Source organism: Mirounga leonina, unplaced genomic scaffold (genome assembly GCF_011800145.1).
Source record: "Mirounga leonina isolate KUSES-001 unplaced genomic scaffold, KU_Mleo_1.0 Mir_153, whole genome shotgun sequence".
NCBI classification, from domain to species: Eukaryota; Metazoa; Chordata; class Mammalia; order Carnivora; family Phocidae; genus Mirounga; species Mirounga leonina.
The window spans coordinates 29,168,585-29,193,993 of record NW_023270387.1 but is presented as its reverse complement, the minus strand read 5'-3'; the positions used below and the strand labels follow the sequence as shown (position 1 = coordinate 29,193,993).

At 38.1% G+C, this 25,409-nt stretch overlaps 1 protein-coding gene across 1 annotated transcript in view; it reads right to left on the bottom strand.

Annotated features, from left to right (window-relative positions):
- Positions 1-25,409, bottom strand: part of GLB1L3 (galactosidase beta 1 like 3) — a 74,943-nt gene that overhangs the window by 16,849 nt on the left and 32,685 nt on the right. Inside the window, 1 exon segment of the mRNA XM_035009450.1 lies at positions 16,516-16,527. Coding sequence (XP_034865341.1) covers positions 16,516-16,527 — 12 coding nt within the window.

The following is a 25,409-nucleotide window of genomic DNA, read 5'->3' as shown; positions in this document are numbered from 1 at the left end:
TTAATTAATCCCTTATTTCTGCATCCTCCAAACATTTCCATATAAAGGGTGAATAGAAAATAAGTAACCTAAGCCCTTAAATATTTTTATTCTGCAATATAGTTTCTTCATATTTAGACTGAGTATAAAATTCTAAGTTAAAATTCATTTATCCTCAGAATTTTAAACATATATTTCATTGCTTTGTATCAGCCAATGTCAATTCTTTAAAATCCTGATTCTCATTGGTTGGTATATAGTAAGCCTATGGTTTTCCTCATTCCACATTAGTTTACAATGTGAGTCTTTTTCTTTTTTAAGATTTTATTTATTTATTTGACAGAGAGATATAACGAGAGAGGGAACATGAGCAGGGGGAGTGGGAGAGGGAGAAGCAGGCTCCCTACTTAGCAGAGGGCCCGATGTGGGACTCAATCCCAGGACCCTGGGATCATGACCTGAGCCAAAGTCAGACACTTAACAACTGAGCTACCCAGGTGCCCCCGCCCTTTTTAAATCATTTATTGTGTTGACCATTTGAGGGGCATTTTCAATTTAGAGATACATATCCTTCAGTTAAAGGAAGTTTTCTTACATTAGTTTTTTGTAATTTCCTTTTCTCTGTGTTCTTTGTCCTCTTTTCATAACTATTAGTAAGGTGTTGGGCCTTCTGAATTGATCTTATGAGACATTTATGTTGTCTCATATTTTATATCCTGTTGACTTGCCATGTTTCTAGGAAATTTCCTCAACTTTACCTCTAGCTCATATTTAACTTTTAACGTAAATATTAGATTTTAATGTCAAAGATTTCTTTTGGTTCTCTGAGTACCCATTTTTCTTAATATCTTACTTTTATCTCATGCATAAAAAATTTTATTCATATCTTTATGCATATTAATAAGCATTTTTGATATATTGTTTCCTGAATTAAGTGTACATTCCGTGGCTTCCATTTTCTTCTTTTTTGGTAGTTATTATTTTTCATTGGAAACTTTTATTAAATAAATACCATTTGTATTAAAGAGGGAAGACTGATTTCTGGTATTAAGTAGCACTGTGCCATTGGTGCACTTGACATTCTCTTGGAAATCCTCAAGATCATAATGAAGAATGAGAAATGGAAACACAGACATCTTCCATGAATCTAACTGACATCTGAAACTTCAAAACGTAAGTTAAAATGAAAGAGTGCCAAAGCCCTGAAGTTCTATCAAGTGTTGGACAAATGTAGAAAGAAAATGCTTTTTGTTGAAGATTTTAGGAAAGAGTACCAGCACAAATTTCTTCCAAGTAGAAAGCGTACCTATAGTATATCAACAATGTCTTATTTGTAATTACAGAATGAGGTTCACAAGCTGGTAAAAGGACACATTTTGCATAATACAATGTATCAGAAGCTTGAAAGAAAATAACTATTGTAGAATCACAGATAAAAAATTTAGTAGAAAGAAGTCTGCTTGTGAGGTATCTGACATCAGTCTTACCATTTCAACTGCCTCCCTGGGAGAGCCAGGAATGGGAAAAAGGAGGTAGGTAAAGAAAAGAATTCATCCCTGAATACAACAATGTGCCATTAAGATATATTGTTACCCTGAAATGTAGTCCTGTACTCAAACTCTTACAGGAACTTCTCTTAAGTACTTGAGCCAATAAGAACTCATCTAATCAAAGAAGAGTATTAATAAAAAAAGGAATAAGAACAGAATCTACTTTTTAAATTTACCATTAAAAAAAAGAGAAATGAAAAAACAAAATTAGAGAGGAGAAACACCAAAAACTTGCAATGGAACAAGTCAAAATTGTGGCCCAAAAATATTGGTGTGAAGTTAAAAATCTCAATGAAACAATTACCTCTATAAATTGAGGCATTAGACAAAACTAAAAGTACTCAAAAAGGACACGATAAGAAAACATAAGGAGCTAAAATATAACCTGGTAGAGTAAAACAAAACAAAACAAAACAAAAAAGGAGATAAAATAGAAAATATTAAGTCAAAACTGGAAGAAGCTAAAAGGTAAATAAACACTGTGAGGGACAAAAAAGTAGTGAAAAGTAAACAAAATTAAATAGAAATGAACTTAAGTAGAAAGGATTAGAGAAAAATGGACAAAGGACACATGTAAGACAGATGAAAAATTTTGCACTATACAAAACTTGTGTCCCTGAACAGAATAAACCAAATAGCAAATCAAGAAACATACTAAAAGATATAATAGAAAACTTTCAATCTCAGTAATGATGATCTATATTACTTGAACCCACCTTTTCATTCAGGACAAAAAAAGATGTTGGATAAAACAGATGATCTTAAATATAGCTCAAAAGAGAATTAGTACACATTAGAATGTGATAGATCAGAAGAAAGTATCCAAAAGGAAACATAAGAAGAAAAAATACACAAACTAAAACAGATATAAAGCACACATGAGGTCTACCATAACTGTAGTTGGAATTTCAGAATGAAAGGAGTGAGACAATAGGGCAGGAGCAATATTTGAAGAGATACTATCTGAGAATACACACGTCCAAGAATTTCAACAAATTGGGAAAAATAATAAATAAATACATTCACACATAAGTTACGGTCTAAGTGAAAAAACACCAAAGACAAGGACAGAATTCTTTTTAAGATTTATTTATTTATTTTAGAGAGAAAGAGCATGCATGTGCAAATGGGGGGAGGGGCCAAGGGTGAGGGAGAGAAATCGGCAAGCAGATTCCCTGCTGAACACAGAGCCCAACCTCATGGGGCTTGATCCCAGAACCCTGAGATTATGACCTGACCCAAAATCAAGAGTTGGAGGCTCAACCAACTGAGCCACCCAGGTGCCCAAAAGACAAAATTCTTTATAGCAGACAACAGAGTAAAAATTACCTTCAGAGGAGTTAGCCTGACAGGGACTTTTTAAATGCAACAATAAATTCAGCAGATTATGTGCTGAAAGAAAGCAACTACCAAGTGAGAATTCCAGAGCCAATGAAAGACTGAGGTATTGGGGCACCTGGGTGGCTCAGTCGTTATGCATCTGCCTTCAGCTCAGGTCATGGTCCCAGGGTCCTGGGATCAAGCCCCATGTCAGGCTCCCTGTTCAGCAGGAAGCCTGCTTCTCCTTCTCCCACTCCCCCTGCTTGTGTTCCCTCTCTTGTGGTCTCTCTCTCTGTCAAATAAATAAATAAAAATATTTTTTTAAAAAAGAGAAAGACTGAGGTATTACAAAAAAAAATAGACCATTTCCTTATACCACACACAAAAATAGACTCAAAATGGATAAAAGACCTAAATGTGACACAGGAATTCATCAAAATCCTAGAGGAGAACACAGGCAGCAACCTCTTTGACCTCAGCCGCAGCAACTTCTTCCTAGAAACATCGCCAAAGGCAAGGGAAGCAAGGGCAAAAATGAACTATTGGAACTTCATCAAGATAAAAAGCTTTTGCACAGCAAAGGAAACAGTCAACAAAACCAAAAGACAACCGACAGAATGGGAGAAGATATTTGCAAATGACATATCAGATAAAGGGCTAGTATCCAAAATCTATAAAGAACTTATATAACTCAACCCACAAAGAACAAATGATCCAATCAAGAAATGGGCAGAAGACAAGAACAGACATTTTTCCAAAGAAGACATCCAAATGGCCAACAGACACATGAAAAAGTGTTCAACATCACTTGGCATCAGGGAAATCCAAATCAAAACCTCAATGAGATACCACCTCACACCAGTCAGAATGGCTAAAATTAACAAGTCAGGAAATGACAGATGTTGGCAAGGATGAGCCTCCTACACTGTTGGTGGGAATGCAAACTGGTGCAGCCACTCTGGAAAACAGTATGGAGGTCCCTCAGAAAGTTGAAAATAGAGCTACCCTATGACCCAGCAATTGCACTGCTGGGCATTTACCACAAAGATATAAATGTAGTGATCTGAAGGGGCACGTGCACCCCGATGTTTATAGCAGCAATGTTCACAATAGCCAAACTATGGAAAGAACCTAGATGTCCATCAACAGATGAATGGATAAAGATGTGGTATATGTATACAATGGAATATTATGCAGCCATCAGAAAAATGAAATCTTGCCATTTGCAACGACGTGGATGGAACTAGAGGGTATTATGCTAAGTGAAATAAGTCAATCATAGAAAGACAATTATCATATGATCTCACTGATATGTGGAATTTGAGAAACAAGGCAGAGGATCATAGGGGAAGGGAGGGAAAAATGAAACAAGACGAAACCAGAGAAGGAGAAAAACCATAAGAAACTCTTAATCTCAGGAAACAAACTGAGGGTTGCTGGAGTGGAGGGGGGTGGGAGGGATGGGGTGTCTGGGTGATGGACATTGGGGAGGGTATGTGCTATGGTGAAGCTCTGTAAATTGTGTAAGACTGATGAATCACAGACCTGTACCCCTGAAACAAATAATACATTATATGCTAATAAAAAAAAAAGAAATTGAAAAAAATAGACTATGCCATAGGCAGATATCACAAAGGAAATTTCCTTTTTTTAAAAGATTTTATTTATTTATTTGAGAGAGAGAAAGAGCACGAGCCAGGGAGAGGCAGAGGGAGAGGGAGAAGCAGACTTCCCACTGAGTGGGGAGCCCAACGCAGGACTTGATCCCAGGACCCTGAGATCATGACCTGAGCCAAAGTGAGATGCTTAACCAACTGAGCCACCTAGGTGCTCCTAAAGAAATTTCTAAAGGATATACTTCAATCTGAAGAAAATAATCCTAAATAGAATATCTGGGATATTAGAAATAAATAGCAAAATATGATAAATATTGTCCATCGACAGATGAATGGATAAAGAAGATGTGGTTTATATATATATATACAATGGAATATTACTGAGTCATCAGAAGGGATGAATACTTAAAATTTACATCAACATGGATGGAACTGGAGGGTATTATGCTAAGTGAAATAAGTCAGAGAAAGACAATTATCATATGGTTTCACTCATATGTAGAATATAAGAAACAGCAGAGAGGATCATAGGGAAAGGGAGGGAAAACTGAATGGGAAGTCATCAGAGAGGGAGAAAAAACATGGGAGACTCTTAACTATAAGAAAAAAATTGAGGGTTGCTAGAGGGATGGTGGGTGGGGGTATGGGGGAATTGGGTGATGGTCATCCAGGAGGGCATGTGATATGATAAACACTGAGTGTTATATTTATATGCAACTGATGAATTATTGAACACTACATCTGAAACGAATGATGTACTAACTACATGCTAGCTAATTAAATTTAAATAAAATAAATTTTTAAAAGTTACAGTAAAATTAAAAGTAAAATGATGACACAAAAATGATATACTATTTATATATTAAACAAAGAAATCGGATATGGCAATATCAACAACAGTTGAAACTTGCCTTAATATAAAAAGTAATGCTACACAAGATAAAAAGGAATAAATTCTGACATCAAAAACACAAAACATGGGGGAGGGTAGTAAAAATGTAATTTTAGAATGTGTTTGAACTAAGTTGTTATCAACATAAAATAGACTTATAAATTTAAGTTGTTCTATGCATGCCTCATGGTAATCAAAAAGCAAAACGTATGGCAGATATATGAAGGATAAAAAGAAGGGAATCTGAGCATACCTTTAGAGAAAATCATCAAATCACAAAAGAAGGGAGCAAGAAAAGAAGAAAGAAACAAAGGAATTATAAAACAGTCAGAAAACAATGAACAAAATAGCAATAAGTGCATAACTATCAATAATTACTTTAAAAGTAAATGGAAGAGCACCTGGGTGGCTCAGTTGGTTAAGCATGTGCCTTCAGCTCAGGTCATGATCCCAGGGTCCTGGGACGGAGTGCCCCATCAGGCTCCCTGCTCAGCGGGAAGTCTGCTTCTCCCTCTCCCTCTCCCCTCCCCCCTGCTCTTGCTCTCTCTCAATCTCTCAAATAAATACATAAAATCTTTTAAAAATAAAATAAAATAGGGATGCCTGGGTGGCTCAGTCAGTTAAGCATCTGCCTTTGGCTTAGGTCATGATACCAGGGTCCTGGGATCAAGTCCCGCATCAGGCTCCTTGCTCAATGGGGAGCCTGCTTCTCTCTCTGCCTGCCGCTCCCCCTGCTTGTGCTCTCTCTTTCCCTCCCTTTCTTTCTCTCTCTCTCTCAAATAAATAAATTAAAACAAAATTAAATAAATAAAATAAATAAAAGTAAGTGAACTAAATTGTCCAATCAAAAGACACAGAATTGTGGAATGGGTAAAAAAAAAATAAGACCCATCTATATGCTGCCTACAAAAGACTTACTGCACATGTAAGGACATACATAGATTGAAAACAAGAGATGGAAAAGATATTCCATGTAAATTGAAACCAAAAGAAAACTGGGATAGCTATACTCATATCACACAAAATAGACTTTAAGACAAACACTGTAATAAGAGACAAAGAAGGTCATTATATAGGGGAGCAATATAAAGAGGTCAATCCAACTAGAGGATATAACATTTTAAATATTTATTTAATAAGTTCTTAATAAATATAAGAAGATTGAAATCATATCAAGCTATTTTCCAACCTTAATAGTATAAAACTAGAAATAAATTACAAGAAGAAAACTGGAAAATTCAGAAGTATATAAAAGATTAAACATGCTACTGAACAATCAATAGGTCAAAAAAGAAATCAAAAGAGAAATCAAGAAATCTTGAGGCAAATGAAAATAGAACTACATACCAAAACCTAAAGGATGCAGCAAAAGCTGTTCTAAAAGGTAAGTTTGTGTGATAAATGCCTACATTAAAAAGCAAGAAAGATCTCAAATAAACAACCTACCTTTATATCTCAAGGAAATAAAAAAAGAACAAATTAAGCCCAAAGTTTATAGAAGAAAGGAAATAATAAAGATCAGAGTAGAAAAAAATGAGGGACTAAAAACACAGTAGAAAACATCAATGAAACCAAGAGCTGGTTTTTTGAAAAGATAAACAAAATAAACAAACGGTTGGCTAAACTAACCAAGAAAAAGATAGAGGATTCACATAAATAAAATCAGAAATGAAAGAAGACATGTTATAATTGATACCACATTAATATAAGGAAAATAAGAGACTGCCATGAACATGCAATGAATATGCTAAAAAATTGGACAACCAAGATGAAATACTTAAATTTCTAGAAACATACAACCTGCCAAGACTGAATCATGAAACTTTAGAGAATCAAAAACATCCCAATAAGTGAAGGTCCAGGACCAGATGGATTAACTGGTGGATTCTACCAAACATTTAAAGAAGAACTAATGCTAATCCTTTCCAAACTCTTCCAAAAAATAGAAGGAGGGAGTATTTCTAACCTCATTTTCCAAAGCCAAAATTACCCTGATACCAAAACCAGACCAAGCATACTGCAAGAATAGAAAATATCAAGCCAGTATACTTGATGGACATATATGCAAAAATCTTCAATAAAATATTAGCAAACTGAGTTCAACAATACATTAAAGGAATCATTCACCATCAACAAGTGGGATTTATCCCTGCAATGCAAGAATGGTTTAATAACCACAAATCAAACAATGTAGAACAGAACTGAGAGCCCAGAAATACACCCACACATACATGGTCAATTAATTTACAACAAAGGAGCCAAGAATATAAAATGGGGAAACTTTAGTCTCTTCAATAAATGGTGTTAGGAACAGGGACAGCCACATGTGAAACAATGAAACTGAACCCTTATCTTATACCTTACATAAAGATTAATTCAAAATAAATTAAATACTTGAATGTAAGACCTGAAACCATAGAATCCCTAAAAGAAAACATAGGCAGTAAGCTCCTTGATGTTGGTCTTGGCAATGATTTTTAGATCTGACATCAAAAGCAAAGGCAACAAACACAAAAATAAACAACTGAGACTACATCAAACTAAAAAGCTCCTGTTCAGCAAAGGAAACCATCAACAAAATGAAATGGCAACCTACTGAATGTGAGAAAATATTTGCAAATCATAGATCTGATAACCAGTTAATATCCAAAATACATAAAGAACTCATACAGCTCAATAACAACAACAACAAAAAACAAAAAAAAAGCCTGATGTAAAAATGGGCAGAAGATCTGAATAGACATTTTTCAAAGAAGAAATATAGATGGCCAACAAGTACATGAAAAGATGCTCAACATCACCAATAATTCAAGGAAATGTGAATCAAAACCACAGTGATATATCATCTCACACCCGTAAGAATGACTCTTATCAAAAAGACAAGAAATAACAAGTGTTGGTGAGAATGTAGAGAAAAAGGAACCCACTGTTGGTGGGAATGTAAATTTGTGGAACCATTATGGAAAACAGTAGAGGTTCCTCAAAACATTAATAATAGAAATACAATATGATCCAGCAATTCCACATCTGGGTATTTATCTGAAAAAAATTAAAGCACTAACTCAAAAAGATATACACACCCCCGTGTTCATTAGAGCATTATACAAGAGCCAATGTATAAAAACAAACCAAGTGTCCATTGATAGATAAATGGATAAAGAAGATGTGATATATATGAGAAATTAAATATTTCAGCCATAAAGAAGAATGAAATCTTGCCATTTGTGACAACATGGGTGGACCTGAGGACATTATGAGAAGTGAAATAAATCAGACAGAGAAAGACAAATATCATGTGTTATCACTTATATGTGGAATCATAAAAAAAAAAAAAATTAAAAACCAACAACAAAAACCAAAACTTGGAGAAACAGAACAGACTGCTGGTTGCTGCATGGAGGGAAGAAGGGAAGATGGGGGGTTGGGTGAAATGGGTGAAGGGAGTCAAAAGGTACAAACTTCTAGTTATAAAACAAATAAGTTATGGGGATGTAATGCACAGCACGGTGACTATAGTTAATAGTACTGTATTCATATTTGAGCATTGCTGAGAGTAGATCTTAAAAGTTCTCATCACAAGAAAAAATATTGTTTTTAAGTATGGTGATGGATGTTTACTAGACTTATTGTGGTGATTACTTCACAATATATACAAATATCAAATCATTCTGTTATATACCTAAAACTAATATAATGCTATATGTCAATTGTACCTCAATTAAAAAAAACCATACAAAGGAAAAAAAAAAAAAAAACCTTAGAAAAAGAAGAAGGGGAGAAGAACCTACTGAACACCCCAAATGAGTGAATCCTAAACAGATGCAAATGATAGTTTTATACTGAGAGTGGGTTATTCTCGTATCTTCATTTATTTCTCATTGCCTTTTTAATTATGTGGGAAAGAACACATAGGAAGGGCGCCTGGGTGGCTCAGTCGTTGGGCGTCTGCCTTCTGCTCAGGTCATGACCCCAGGGTCCTGGGATTGAGTCCCACATCGGACTCCCTCCTCGGGGCGGGGGGGAAGCCTGTTTTTCCCTCTCCCATTCCCACTGCTTGTGTTCCTGCTCTAGCTATCTCTGTCTCTGTGAAATAAATACATAAAATCTTAAAAAAAAAAAAAAAAAGAACACATAGGAAAACATATTGGGCTAGCATGAAAATGTGAATCCCCCAGGGGCCTGGATGTGGTGGGTCTTACACCTTTATGCAGATTTTATCTCCACAAATCCTACCACATGTTCTGTGGGAAGACTGGGGAGAATCCTCAGTAACTTTCTATTACAGGTGAATTGGGTCCCCCGCCCCCAAACCAAAAAAAATTCATATGTTGAGGTCCTAATTCCCAGAACCTCAGAATATGACTGTATTTGGCGACAGTGCCTCCAAAATGAGTGGTGTCCTTATAAAAAGAGGAAATTTGAACATAGACAAGCATAGACCATGTGAAGACATAAGGAGGAGAAGAAGGCCATCTACAGGCCAAGAAAAGAATCTCAGATAAAAACAACCCTGATGGCACCTGAGTCTTGGATGTCTAAGCCTCTAAAATTGTGAGAAGATAAATGCCTGTTGTTTAAGTACGCAGTCCATGGTGTTCTGTTACGGCAGCCCAAGGAAACTAATACAGATTTTGGTGGGGTACTGGGGTGATTTTTTATTAACAAATACCTAAAGATGAGGAAGTGGCTTTGGAACTAAGTAATGGGGAAAGGCTGGATGAACCTTGAAGTACTTGCTAAAAATAAGCCTAGAGTTCCTTGAAGGGACTGTTAATAGAAATATGGGAGGGACGCCTGGGTGGCTCAGTCGGTTAAGTGTCTGCCTTTGGCTCAGGTCATGACCCCAGGGTCCTGGGATCGAGTCCCGCATCGGGCTCCCTGCTCCGCGGGGAGCCTGCTTCTCGCTCTGCCTCTGTCTTTCTCTCTGTCTCTATGAATAAATAAATAAAATCTTAAAAAAAAAAAAAAGAAATATGGGATTAGAGGCAATTCTAGTGAGAGCTCAGAAAAAGAATAGGAAGCTGGAAAGAGAACTTGTATCATCTTAGAGAATACAGATGTCATCATAAACAGATTGCTGTTAGAAATATGAATGTTAAAGATGCTTCTGCTGAGATCTCAGGTGGAAATCAGTAAATGTTATTGGAAACTGGAAGGGGAAGTTGATCCTTGTTATAAAATGGCAAAGAACTTGGATGAATTGAGTTCTAGTGTTTTTGGAAAGCAGAACTTGCAATTGATGAACCTCAATATTTAGATGAGGAGATTCCTAAGAAAATGTTGATGGCATGGTCTGGTTTCTCCTTGTTCCTTATAGTGAAATATAAGAGGAAAGAGATAAATTGAAGAAGGAATTGTTAAGCAAAAAGGAACCCGAACTGGAAGAATTTGTAAAATTCTCAGCCTACCTATATTGTAAAAATTGAAAAGGCACAATTAGAGAACATCAAAGATGTGGGTGGACAATCATTTGCTACAGAGGTTGTTGGTCAGTGACTTATAGATCCATTCAGCCAACTCAATAGAGGCCAGGAATAGAGGTGTGGCTATCTAGGAAAGTTCCAAGGAGGAACCTCTTGTCTAATGGCTTGGGCTCCCATGAATTGTACGGGAGGCCAATAGGTTTTTTAAAATTTTATGCTAGCAGAAATGCTACTGACTTGGACAGAAGGGGACAGAGCTGAGGCACAATGAAGGAAAGCTGTCGGACTTCTGGGATTCTACAGGATGGGCCAATAGAGCCATCAGCCTACAAATATATATTATCCTTCAAGAAAAAAGAGGAATGACGCTGAAGGTGATTGAGAAGTCAGCAGGCTACCACTACTACTGCGGGCACAAAAGCCCAGCAGATGGGGCTGTGTTGTCTTTTTCTAGGTTCCAGAGGAGTCACAGCCAATGCCCAGGGCTGAGGTTATAGAGCTGTCACCTGGTGGGCCTGAAAGGGAAGCCCACCCTGGTAAACATAGAGAATGGGGAATTATTATTAAGCCTTAAAGTCTAATTATTATTCTGAGGCCTCAAATCTAATGGAATTTGCCCTACAAGGTTTTGGACTTGCTTGCCACCCATGACCCCTTTCTGCTTTCCAATTTCTCCCTTTTTGAATGAGATTGTCTATCCTACATTATATTTTGGAAGCAGATAACTTGTTGCCTGGTTTCACAGGTTCATACCTAAAGAAGCATTTTGCCTAGGATGAATCATACCTGGAGTCTCATCTCCACCTGTATTAGATGAGACTTTGGACTCATAGTTGATGCTGGAATAAAAAAAAAAAGTTGGACTTTGAGGTTGCAGGCATGGGGTTAATATATTTTGCATGCAAGAAGGACTTAAATTTGGGTGAGGGTGGAAAGTTATGGGCTGAATTGTGCCCCCCCCCCCACATTTATACTGGAAGTCCTAATCCCCAGTATCTCAGAATATGACTGTATTTGGGAAAAGGGTATTTAAACAGTTAATTAAGGTTAAATGAGATTATTAGGGTGGACCCTAATCCAATATCACTAGTACCCTTATAAGAAGAGATTAGGATACAGACACACACAGAGGGAGAACCTTGTGAAGATGTCCAGAGAAGTCAGTTGAGGAGAGAAGCCTCAGAAGAAACAAACCCTTTTGACACCTTGATCTCAGATTCTAGCCTCCAGAACTGTGAGAAGATAAATACTGTTTAAGCCAACAAGCATGAGGTACTTTGGCTTCCTTCCCCATATTGGCTGGGGAAGGGAAGCGGCAGCCTCTGCCAAATCTCCCATACTCCTCTCTTCTAGGGAACAAAAGACTTAATCTGCAGAGACAGGAACAACAAAAGCTGTCACCTTAGGACACTGGTAGAAACCTACTGCTTCTGAGAAACAGAGCAGGGAAAAAACAACAAAACAAAATACTACCATTGGGAGAGGAACAAGAACCTGTGCTGGGCCTGGAAATACAGCGAGGGAAGAAACAGGAGCACTTGAAAGGCCTACCCCTCAGACCCAGGCACACAGTGCTTGCCTAAGACTGAGGCTTAATTATAACATCAGGGAATGCATTTCCTCCCTCACCATCACGCTAACCAGTATAGAGTATAAATGACATATAGTATAGCTGGGAGAGCTGGGAGAGACAGACTCTCTTGGGGTGCAATGCAAAGGGGGGAAGAACCAAAGACAAGAGGAGTCCAGACATAGAGAAAATACCTCTGAAAAACTAGCCCTCACACTAGACATGAGATATTCTAGAGGAATTTGAAGCCTGTGGTTCAAGGAGGATAACCTTAGCAACAAGAAACCTCAAATTCAGCCCAACTCCTGACTAGATTAACACAAACCCCCCACATTAAAAGGCTAGCAGAAAGAAAGGCATGCTTACCTCCAACATAGTGTCTATGTCCCACACAAGATGTTCAGTTTTCATTTAAAAACAAAACTATGAGCCTTACAAAATGGCAAGGAAAAAAACCACATTTTGAAGAGATAAAGCAATAATCAAGCACAGTCTCAGATAAGACAGATCTTGTAGTTAAATACGGAATTTAAAATAACTATGATTAATATGATAAAGGCTGCAATAGAAAAGGTGGACACCATGCAAAATCAGATGGATAACTTTAGTTGACAGATGGAAGCTATAGGAAGTGAATGAAAAACTACAAATCAAGAACACAGTAACGGAAATAAAGAAGTCTTTCACTGAGCTCACCAGTAGCCTCAACGGAGGAGAGGAATAAATCAATGTACTTAAAGAGAAGTCAATAGAAGTTAACCAAACTATGGGCGCCTGGCTGGCTCAGTTGGTTAAGCGACTGCCTTCGGCTCAGGTCATGATCCTGGAGTCCCAGGATCGAGTCCCGCATCAGGCTCCCTGCTCGGCGAGGAGCCTGCTTCTCCCTCTGACCCTCCCCCCTTTCATGTGCTCTCTCTCTTTCTCATTCTCTCTGTCTCAAATAAATAAATAAAATCTTTAAAAAAAAAAAAAAAAAAGAAGTTAACCAAACTAAAAAATAAAGAGAAAAAGAATAGGGAAAAAAAAAAAAAAACACCATCCAAGCAGTGTGAGACAATTTCAAATGATCTTATGTACATGTAATTGGACCTACAGAAGAAGAGAGAGAGAAGAGAGGAAATATTTGAATAAGTAATGGCTGAGAATTTTCTAAATTAATTACAGACACCAAACCATAGATCCAATCTGTGAGAACATCAAGCAGGATAAACTCTAAGAAACAAACCACACCTAAGTATATTATACGCAAGCTTCTGAAAACCAAAGACAATGAGAAAATTCTAAAGGCAGTCAGAGAAAAAAAGACAAATCACCTACAAAAGCCACAGATAAGAATTAATATAGACTTATCAACAGAAACCATGAAGGCCAAAAAAACAAAACAAAACAACAACAACAAAATAACACAACACAATAGAACAGTATCTTTAAAATGAGGATTTAGGAATATACTATTATAAGATATGCATAAGATACTACATGTGAAGCAGTTCAGTATTTGAAAGTACTTTCAGATTAATTTAACATGTATATTTTAAATCCTTGGGTGACAGCTAAAACTTTAAACCCTGAGGAAAGTTTTTAGTCCATAGAGGAGATAAAATATAATCATAAAAAATGCTCAATTAATTCAAGAGAAGGGAAAAAAAGAAGAAAAAAGAAACATAACAAGTGGAAAAATAGAAAAGAATTAGCAAGATGCTAGATTTTAATCCAACTATATCAATAATCACTTTAAATGTGAATTATCTAACTACATCAGTTAAGAGACAGAAACTGTCAGATTAAATATTTTAAAAAGTAATACATAATTATATGCGGTCTACAAGAAATCCACTTTAAATATGAACACTTAAAGAAAGGTAAAAATTGGGGCACCTCGGTGGCTCAGTCAGTTAACAGCTCAGGTCAGGATCCCAGAGTCCTGGGATCAAGCCCCGAGTCTGGCTCCCTGCTCAGTGGGAAACTTGCTTCTCCCTCTTCCTGTGCCCCTCTGCCCTGCTTGTGCTCTCTCTCTCAAATAAATAAATAAAATCTTAAAAGAAAAGAAAGGTAAAAAGTAAAAGGATAAAGGAAAATACATCATGCAAACCACTAACCAAAAGAAAGCCTGAATAGCTATATTTATATCAGTCAAAGTAGACTTCAAAACAAGGAAGATGGTCATTACATAATGATAAAGGGGTGAATTCTCCAAGAAAATACAACAATTCTAAATGTGTACATACCTAAAAACAGTGGTTCAAAATACACAAAGACAAAAGTGGATAGATCTGAAAGGACAAATAAATAAATCCACAATTATATTTAGAGATATCAATACTCTTCTCTTAATAATTGATAGAATAAGTAAGTAGAAAATCAGTAAGAATAAAGATTACCTGAACAGTACCATCAATCAACTTAAGCTAATGGAAATTTTAAAACAAATGCAAAATACACATCTTCTCAAGTGTACATGGAACATTCACCAAACTGACCATATTATGAGTCATAAAACAAAACTTAACAAATGTAAAAGAACAGAAATCATGCCAAGTATATTCTTGGATTTTAACAGTATTAAACTAGAAATCAACAACAGAATAATACCTGGAAAATACCCAAGGATTCAAAAATTAAGCAACATACTTCTGATACATAGAATAAGATGAAGTCTCAAGGGAAATTTTAAAATGTTTTGAACATTTTTTGAAACATTTTTGAAAATGAAAATACAGCGGGCGCCTGGGTGGCTCAGTTGGTTAAGCGACTGCCTTCGGCTCAGGTCATGATCCTGGAGTCCCTGGATCAAGTCCTGCATCGGGCTCCCTGCTCGGCAGGGAGTCTGCTTCTCCCTCTGACCCTCCCCCCTCTCGTGTGCTCTCTCTCATCCTCTCTCTCTCAAATAAATAAATAAAATCTTTAAAAAAAGGAAAAGAAAATGAAAATACAGGATATCAAACAGTGCATTCAGAGAAATTTGTAGCCATAAATGCTCATATTAGAAAAGAAAAAATTCTCAGGTCAGTAATCTAAGCTTCCACCAAACAAACAAACAACCTAGAAAAAGTAGAGCCAATTCAGTCCAAAGGAAGCAAAATAGAAAATGCTAAAGATCAGAGAAGAAATCAATGAAATAGAGAACAGGAAGAAAATAAAGCAAAAAAAAAAAAAAAAAAGCCAAAAGCTAATTCTCTGAAAAGATCAATAAAACTGTTAAACTTCTAGTCACAATGACTGAGATAAAAAGAGAGAAGACACAAACTTACGAATATCAGGAATGAAAGAAGGGCCACCACCACTGACAACAAAGACATTACAAGGATATCAACAGAATATATTACAAACAACTCTGTGCCCATGAATTCATAAACTTAGATGAAATAGAAGAGAATAAATCCTGGGGTCCTCTAAGCAAAGAGAGAGCCTAAAAGCAACATAGACCAGAAAGGAACACAGACAATATACGGTAACAGTCACCTTACAGGCAATACAATGGCACTAAATTCCTATCTTTCAATAGTTACCCTGAATGTAAATGGGCTCAATGCCCCAATCAAAAGACACAGGCTAACAGACTGGATTAAAAAAACAAGACCCATCGATATGCTGTCTGCAAGAAACTCATTTTAGAACCAAAGACACCCCCAGATTGAAAGTGAGGGGGTGGAAAACCATTTACCATGCTAACGGACACCAAAAGAAAGCTGGGGTGGCAATCCTTGTATCAGACAAATTAGATTTTAAACCAAAGACTGTAATAAGAGATGAGGAAGGACACTATATCCTACGTAAAGGATCTATCCAACAAGAAGATCTAACAATTGTAAATATCTATGCCCCTAACATGGGAGCAGCCAATTATATAAGGCAATTAATAACAAAAGCAAAGAAACACATCGACAGCAATACAATAATAGTGGGGGACTTTAACATCCCCCTCACTGAAATGGACAGATCATCTAAGCAAAAGATCAACAAGGAAATAAAGACTTTAAATGACACACTGGACCAAATGGACTTCACAGACATATTCAGAACATTCCACCCCAAAGCAATGGAATACACATTCTACTCTAGTGCCCATGGAACATTCTCCAGAATAGATCACATCCTAGGTCATAAATCAGGTCTCAACCAGTACCAAAGGATTGGGATCATTCCCTGCCTATTTTCAGACCACAGTGCTTTGAAACTAGAATTCAATCACAAGAGGAAAGTCGGAAAGAACTCAAATACATGGAGGCTAAAGAGCATCCTACTGAAAAATGAATGGGTCAACAGGAAATTAAAGAAGAATTAAAAAAATACATGGAACCCAATGAAAATGAAAACACAACTGTTCGAAATCTTTGGGATGCAGCAAAGGCAGTCCTAAGAGGAAAGTATATAGCAATACAAGCCTTTCTCAAGAAACAAGAAAGGTCTCAAATACACAACCTAACCCTACACCTAAAGGAGCTGGAGAAAGAACAGCAAATAAAGCCTAAACCCAGCAGGAGAAGAGAAATAATAAAGATCAGAGCAGAAATCAATGAAATAGAAACTAAAAGAACAGTAGAACAGATCAACGAAACTAGGAGCTGGTTCTTTGAAAGAATTAACAAGATTGATAAACCCCTGGCCAGACTTATCAAAAAGAGAAGAGATATGACCCAAATCAACAAAATCATGAATAAAAGAGGAGAGATCACAACCAACACCAAAGAAATACAAACAATTATAAGAACATATTATGAGCAACTCTATGACAGCAAATTAGATAACCTGGAAGAGATGGATGCATTCCTAGAGATGGATCAACTACCAAAACTGAACCAGGATGAAATAGAAAACCTGAACAGACCTATAACCACTAAGGAAATTGAAGCAGTCATCAAAAATCTCCCAACAAACAAAAGCCCAGGGCCAGATGGCTTCCCAGGGGAATTCTACCAAACATTTCAAGAAGAATTTATACCTATTCTTCTGAAACTGTTCCAAAAAATAGAAACGGAAGGAAAACTTCCAAACTCATTTTATGAGGCCAGCATTACCTTGATCCCAAAACCAGACAACGACCCCATCAAAAAAGAGAATTACAGAACAATATCCCTGATGAACATGGATGCAAAAATTCTCACCAAAATACTAGCCAATAGGATCCAACAGTACATTAAAAGGATTATTCACCATGACCAAGTGGGATTTATCCCTGGGCTGCAAGGTTGGTTCAACATCCGCAAATCAATCAATGTGATACAATACATTAACAAAAGAAAGAACAAGAATCATATGATCCTCTCAATAGATGCAGAAAAAGCTTTTGACAAAGTACAGCATCCTTTCTTGATCAAAACTCTTCAGAGTATAGGGACAGAGGGTACATACCTCAATATCATAAAAGCCATCTATGAAAAACCTACAGCGAATATTATCCTCAATGGGGAAAAACTGAGAGCTTTCCCCCTAAGGTCAGGAACGCGGCAGGGATGTCCACTATCACCACTGCTATTCAACATAGTATTGGAAGTCCTAGCTACAGCAATCAGACAACAAAAAGAAATCAAAGGCATCCAAATTGGCAAAGAAGAAGTCAAACTCTCACTCTTTGCAGATGATATGATACTTTATGTGGAAAGCCCAAAAGACTCCACCCCAAAACTGCTAGAACTCATACAGGAATTCAGTAAAGTGGCAGGATATAAAATCAATGCACAGAAGTCAGTGGCATTCCTATACACCAGCAACAAGACAGAAGAAAGAGAAATTAAGGAGTCGATCCCATTTACAATTGCACCCAAAACCATAAGATACCTAGGAATAAATCTAACCAAAGAGACAAAGGATCTGTACTCAGAAAACTATAAAATACTCATGAAAGACATTGAGGAAGACACAAAGAAATGGAAAAACGTTCCATGCTCATGGATTGGAAGAACAAATATTGTGAAGATGTCTATGCCACCTAGAGCAATCTACACATTCAATGCAATTCCCATCAAAATACTATCCACTTTTTTCAGAGAAATGGAACAAATAATCCTAAAATTTGTATGGAACCAGAAAAGACCCCGCATAGCCAGAGGAATGTTGAAAAAGAAAAGCAAAGCCGGCGGCATCACAATTCCGGACTTCCAGCTCTATTACAAAGCTGTCATCATCAAGACAGCATGGTACTGGCACAAAAACAGACACATAGATCAATGGAACAGAATAGAGAGCCCAGAAATGGACCCTCAACTCTATGGTCAACTCATCTTCGACAAAGCAGGAAAGAAGGTCCAATGGAACAAAGACAGTCTCTTCAACAAATGGTGTTGGGAAAATTGGATAGCCACATGCAGAAGAATGAAACTGGACCATTTCCTTACACCACACACAAAAATAGACTCAAAGTTGTTGAAAGACCTCAATGTGAGACAGGAGTCCATCAAAATCCTAAAGGAGAACACAGGCAGCAACCTCTTTGACCTCAGCCGAAGCAACTTCTTCCTAGAAACATCGCCAAAGGCAAGGGAAGGGCAAAAATGACCTATTGGGACTTCAGCAAGACTAAAAGCTTTGGCACAGCAAAAGAAACAGTCAACAAAACCAAAAGACAACCGACAGAATGGGAGAAGATATTTGCCAATGACATATCAGATAAAGGGCTAGTATCCAAAATCTATAAAGAACTCATCAAACTCAACACCCAAAGAACAAAGAATCCAATCAAGAAATGGGCAGAAGACATGAACAGACATTTTTCCAAAGAAGACATCCAAATGGCCAACAGACACATGAAAAAGTGCTCAATATCACTCAGCATCAGGGAAATCCAAATCAAAACCTCAATGAGATACCACCTCACACCCGTTAGAATGACTAAAATTAACAATTCAGGAAACAACAGATGTTGGCGGGGATCCCGAGAAAGGGGAACCCTCCTACACTCTTGGTGGGCATGCAAGCTGGTGCAGCCACTCTGGAAAACTGTATGGAGGTTCCTCAAAAAGTTGCAAATAGAGCTACCATATAATCCAGCAATTGCACTACTGGGTATTTACCCCAAAGATACAAATGTAGGGATCCGAAGGGGTACGTGCACCCCAATGTTTATAGCAGCAATGTCCACATTAGCCAAACTCTGGAAAGAGCCAAGATGTCCATCGACAGATGAATGGATAAAGAAGAGGTGGTATATATATACAATGGAATATTATGCAGCCATCAAAAGGAATGAGATCTTGCCATTTGCAATGACGTGGATGGAACTGGAGGGTATTATGTTGAGTGAAATAAGTCAAACAGAGAAAGACATGTATCATATGATCTCACTGATATGAGGAATTCTTAATCACAGGAAACAAACTGAGGGTTGTTGGAGTGGGGGGTGGGGTGGGAGGGATGGGGTGACTGGGTGATAGACATTGGGGAGGGTATGTGCTCTGGTAAGCGCTGTGAATTGTGCAAGACTGTTGAATCTCAGATCTGTACCTCTGAAACAAATAATGCAATATATGTTAAGAAAAAAAAAAAGAAGAAGAAGAAGAAGGTAGCGGGAGGGGAAGAATGAAGTGGGGGAAATTGGAGGGGTAGACGAACCATGACAGACGATGGACTCTGAAAAACAAACAGGGTTCTAGAGGGGAGGGAGGTGGGAGGATGGGTTAGCCTGGTGGTGGGTATTGAGGAGGGCACATTCTGCATGGAACACTGGGTGTTATGCACAAACAATGAATCATGGAACACTTCATCTAAATCTAATGATGTAATGTATGGGGATTAACATAAGAATAAAAAAAAAAGAATAGAATAAATCCTTAAAAGACACAAACTACCAAAACTTGCTCAAGAAGAAATAATCTAAATTATGCTACATCTATTAGAGACATTAAATTCTACATAAAAGTCTTTTTAAAAAGAAAACTTCAGGTCCAGATGGTTTCACTGGTGAATTTTACCAAACATTAAGTAAGAAATGGTATGGATTCTATAAACCTCTTCCAGAAAATAGAAAAGGAGGGAATACTTCCAAGCTCATTTTATGAGGCCAGCATTACCGATTCTAAAATAAAGACATTATAAGGAAAGAAAACCAGATTAGGAGGAAAGATGGTGGAGGAATAAGAGAACCTATTTCAACTGGTCCCTGGAATTGAGCTGGATCTCTACCAGATCACTCTGAGTACCCACGAAACCAACTTGAGATGTAAGAAGATCTGGATCTCTACAAACAGAATATTCCAGTCGGTTGGTTTTGAGGTACGAAGTGGGGAGCTGTGATTCCATGGGCAGATATTGGAGGATAAACGGCAGCAGGCAGGTGCCTGGCCATGGGGATCCTACACCGCAGGTGAGCAACAGCCTTGTGCGCTGGGGACGGGGCACAGACTTGCAGATCGGTAGCGGTGGGGAAAGGACTCTAGGGCAGCCCCTGGGGCAAAAACCCGGAGTGGCGGGGTCGCGCCTACGAACTGCAGCCCCCGGGGCAGAAACCCGGAGTGGCAGGGTCATGCGAACTGGGAGCGGCTGGCGGTTTTAGAAGTACAAAGGGCAGAGACGTGCCCCGACCTGGAGGCAGGACTGGGGGCACTGCAGAGGGGTGCACAACCCAGGACGCTGCAGTTTATAGCAGCATGGACAGAAACGGAGACAATATGACCTGGAGGGCTCACTGAAGAACAGACTGCGGTCTCTCTGCGCTGAGGCAGAGGGTTGGAAATGGTCTCTTCTGCTCTGACTCACAGAAGAGATGTGGAAAGCAGCCAGGGAAAGCTGCCAGAGAACAAGAGCCCCAAAAACTGATTCCTGCTGAGCCCATCCCCCACCACAGGGGGGCAGGGCAACTCCCCCAAAGAGGGTTACCTGAGTAACAGCATGGCAGGCCCCTCCCCCAGAAGACAGGCTGGGAAAAAAGAGGCCAGCAACCCTAAGGTCCCAAGAAAACAGGTGCATCTTGCTTGGGTTCTGGTCAATAATTTGGACTCTATACATTCCCTCAAACACCCATCAACAGAATGACTAGGAGGAGGAACCCCCAAAATAGAAAAGACTCAGAGACCATGACTTATGCTGCAGATTTACAAATGGATGCAGATATAACCAAGTAGTCGGAGATGGAATTCAGGCTAGCATTTGTGAAGACAATGGCTAGAATGGAGAAATCAATTAATGGCAACATAGAGTCTCTAAGGGCAGACATGAAAGCTGAACTGGCAGAACTTAAAAACGCTATCAATGAGATCCAATCTAATCTAGATAATCTAACAGCTAGGGTAAGTGAGGCGGAAGAAAGAATTAGTGACCTGGAAGACCATTTAATAGATAAAAAAGGAAAAGAGGAGGCCAAGGAAAAACATCTCAGAATCCATGAAAATAGAATCAGAGAAATAAGTGACACCATGAAGCGTTCCAATGTCAGAATAATTGGAATCCTGGAGGGAGTGGAGAGAGAGAGATGACTAAAAGATGTATTTGAGCAAATCGTAGCTGAGAACTTCCCTAATTTGGGGAATGAAAGAAACATTCGAGTCCTAGAGGCAGAGAGGACCCCTCCCAAGATCAAGGAAAATCAAGGAAAACAGGCCAACACCCTGGCATGTAATAGTAAAACTTGCAAATCTTAGAACCAAGGAAACAATCTTAAGGGCAGTTAGGGGGAAGAGATTCCTTACGTACAAAGGGAGGAACATCAGAATAATGTCAGACCTATCCACAAAGACCTGGCAAGCCAGAAAGGCTGGCAAGACATATTCAAGGTGCTAAAGAATGCACCAAGAATACCTTATCCAGCAAGGCTGTCATTAGAATGGATGGAGAGATGCAGAGCTTCCACGACCGGCAGAAACTGAAAGAATATGTGACCACTAAGCCGGCCCTGCAAGAAATATTAAGGGGGGTTCTATAAAAGGAGGAAGACCCCAAGAGTGATATACAACAGAAATTTACAGGGACAATCTATAAATACAACATCTTCACAGGCAACATGACAATTAATTCACATCTTTCAATAATCACTCTCAACGTGAATGGCCTAAATGCTCCCATAAAATGGCACAGGGTTGCAGATTGGATAAAAAGACAGGACCCATCCATATGCTGCCTACAAAAGACTCATTTTGAACCTAAAGATACATCTAGACTGAAAGTGAAGGGATGGAGATCCATCTTCCATGCCAGCGGACCTCAAAAGAAAGCTGGGATAGCAATTCTTATATCAGAGAAATTAGATTTTAAACTAAAGTCTGTAGTTAGAGACACAGAAGGACACTATATCATTCTTAAAGGGTCTGTCCAACAAGAAGATCTAACAATTGTAAATATCTATGCCCCCAACATGGGAGCAGCCATCTACATAAGCCAACTGTTAACCAAAATAAAGAGTCATATTGATAACAATATGTTAATTGTAGGAGACCTCAATACTCCACTCTCAGCAATGGACAGATCATCTAAGCAGAAAATCAACAAGGAAACAAGAGCTTTGAATGATACACTGGACCAGATAGACCTCATAGATATTTACAGAACATTCCACCCTAAAACAACAGAATACTCATTCTTCTCGAGCGCACATGGGGAACTTTCTCCAGAACAGACCACGTACTGGGTGACAAATCACGTCTCAACCGATACCAAAAGACTGAGATTATTCCCTGCATATTCTCAGACCATAATGCTTTAAAACTGGAACTCAGTCACAAGAAAAAATTTGGCAGAAATTCAAACACTTGGAAGCTAAAGACCACTCTGCTCAAGAATGTTTGGGTCAATGAGGAAATCAAAGAAGAACTTAAATAATTCATGGAAATCAATGAGAACAAAAACACATCAGTCCAAAACCTAGGGGATACTGCAAAGGCAGTCCTAAGGGGGAAATACATAGCCATCCAAGCCTCACTCAAAAAAATAGAAAAATCCCAAATTCACCAACTAACTCTACACCTTAAAGAACTAGAGAAAAAGCAACAAGCAATGCCTAAGCCACGCATTAGAAGAGAAATCATTAAAATTAGAGCAGAAATCAATGAATTAGAAACCAGAAACACAGTAGATCAGATCAACGAAACTAGAAGTTGGTTCTTTGAAAGAATTAATAAGATCAATAAGCCACTGGCCAGACTTACCCAAAAGAAAAGAGAAAAGACCCAAGTTAATAAAATTATGAATGAAAGGGGAGAGAGCACGACTAACACCAGGGAAATAGAAACAATTATTAGAAATTATTATCAACAACTATATGCCAATAAACTGAGCAATTTGGATGAAATGGAGGCCTTCCTGGAAACCTATAAGCTGCCAAGACTGAAACAGGAAGAAATTGACAACCTGAATAGGCCAATAACCAGTAATGAGATTGAAGCAGTGATCAAAAACCTCCCAAAATACAAGAGTCCGGGGCCTGATGGATTCCCTGGGGAATTCTACCAAACATTCAAAGAAGAAATAATACCTATTCTACTGAAGCTGTTTCAAAAAATAGAAACAGAAGGAAAACTTCCAAACTCATTCTATGAGGCCAGCATTACCTTAATCCCCAAACCAGGCAAAGACCCCATCAAAAAGGAGAATTTCAGACTGATATCCCTGATGAATATGGATTCCAAAATCCTCAACAAAATCCTAGCTAATAGGATCCAACAATACATTAAAAGGATTATCCACCATGACCAAGTGGGATTTATCCCTGGGATGCAAGGGTGGTTCAACATTCACAAATCAATCAATGTGATAGAACACATTAATAAGAGGAGGGAGAAGAACCATATGGTCCTCTCCATTGATGCAGAAAAGGCATTTGACAAAATACAACATCCTTTCCTGATGAAAACTCTTCAGAGTATAGGGATAGAGGGAACATTCCTCAAGTTCATAAAATCCATCTATGAAAAACTCACAGCGAATATCATCCTCAATGGGGAAAAGCTGAGAGCCTTTCCCTTAAGATCAGGAACACGTCAAGGATGCCCACTCTTGCCACTATTTTTCAACATAGTACTAGAGATCCTAGCAACAGCAATCAGACAACAAAAAGAAATAAAAGGTATTGAAACTGGCAAAGAAGAAGTCAAGCTCTCTCTTTTCTCAGACAACATGATACTTTATGTGGAAAACCCAAAAGACTCCACTCCCAAATTACTAGAACTCATCCAGCAATTCAGTAATGTGGCAGGATACAAAATTAATGCACAGAAATCAGTTGCTTTCTTATACACTAACAACGCAACTGTAGAAAGAGAAATTAGAGAAATGATTCCATTTACAACAGCACCCAAAACCATAAGATACCTCGGAATAAACCTAACCAAAGAGGTAAAGGATCTATCCTCTAGGAACTACAAAACACTCATGAAAGAAATTGAAGAGGACACAAAAAGATGGAAAAATATTCCATGCTCATGGATCGGAAGAATAAACATTGTTAAAATGCTTATGCCACCCAGAGCTATATATACCTTCAATGCCATCCCGATCACAATTCCAATGACATTTTTCAAAGTGCTGGAACAAACAATCCTAAAATTTGTATGGAATCAGAAAAGACCCTGAATCGCCAAGGAAATGTTGAAAAAGAAAAACAAAGCTGGGGTCATCATGTTGCCTGACTTCAAGCTATATTACAAAGCTGTGATCACCAAGACAGTATAGTACTGGCACAAAAACAGACATATAGACCAACGGAACAGAATAGAGAACCCAGATATGGACCCTCAGCTCTATGGTCAAATAATCTTTGACAAAGCAGGAAAAAACATGCAATGGAAAAAAGACAGTCTCTTCAGTAAATGGTGCTGGGAACATTGGACAGCCACATGCAGAAGAATGAAACTCGATCATTGTCTAACACCATTCACAAAGATAAACTCAAAGTGGATGAAAGACCTCAATGTAAGACAGGAATCCATCCAAATCCTAGAGGAGAACATAGGCAGTAACCTCTTTGACATCACCCACAGCAACTTCTTTCAAGATACATCTCCAAAAGCTAGTGAAACAAAAGCAAAAATGAACTTTTGGGACTTCATCAAGATAAAAAGCTTCTGCGGGGGAAATCGGAGGGGTAGACGAACCATGAGAGACGATGGACTCTGAAAAACAAACAGGGTTCTAGAG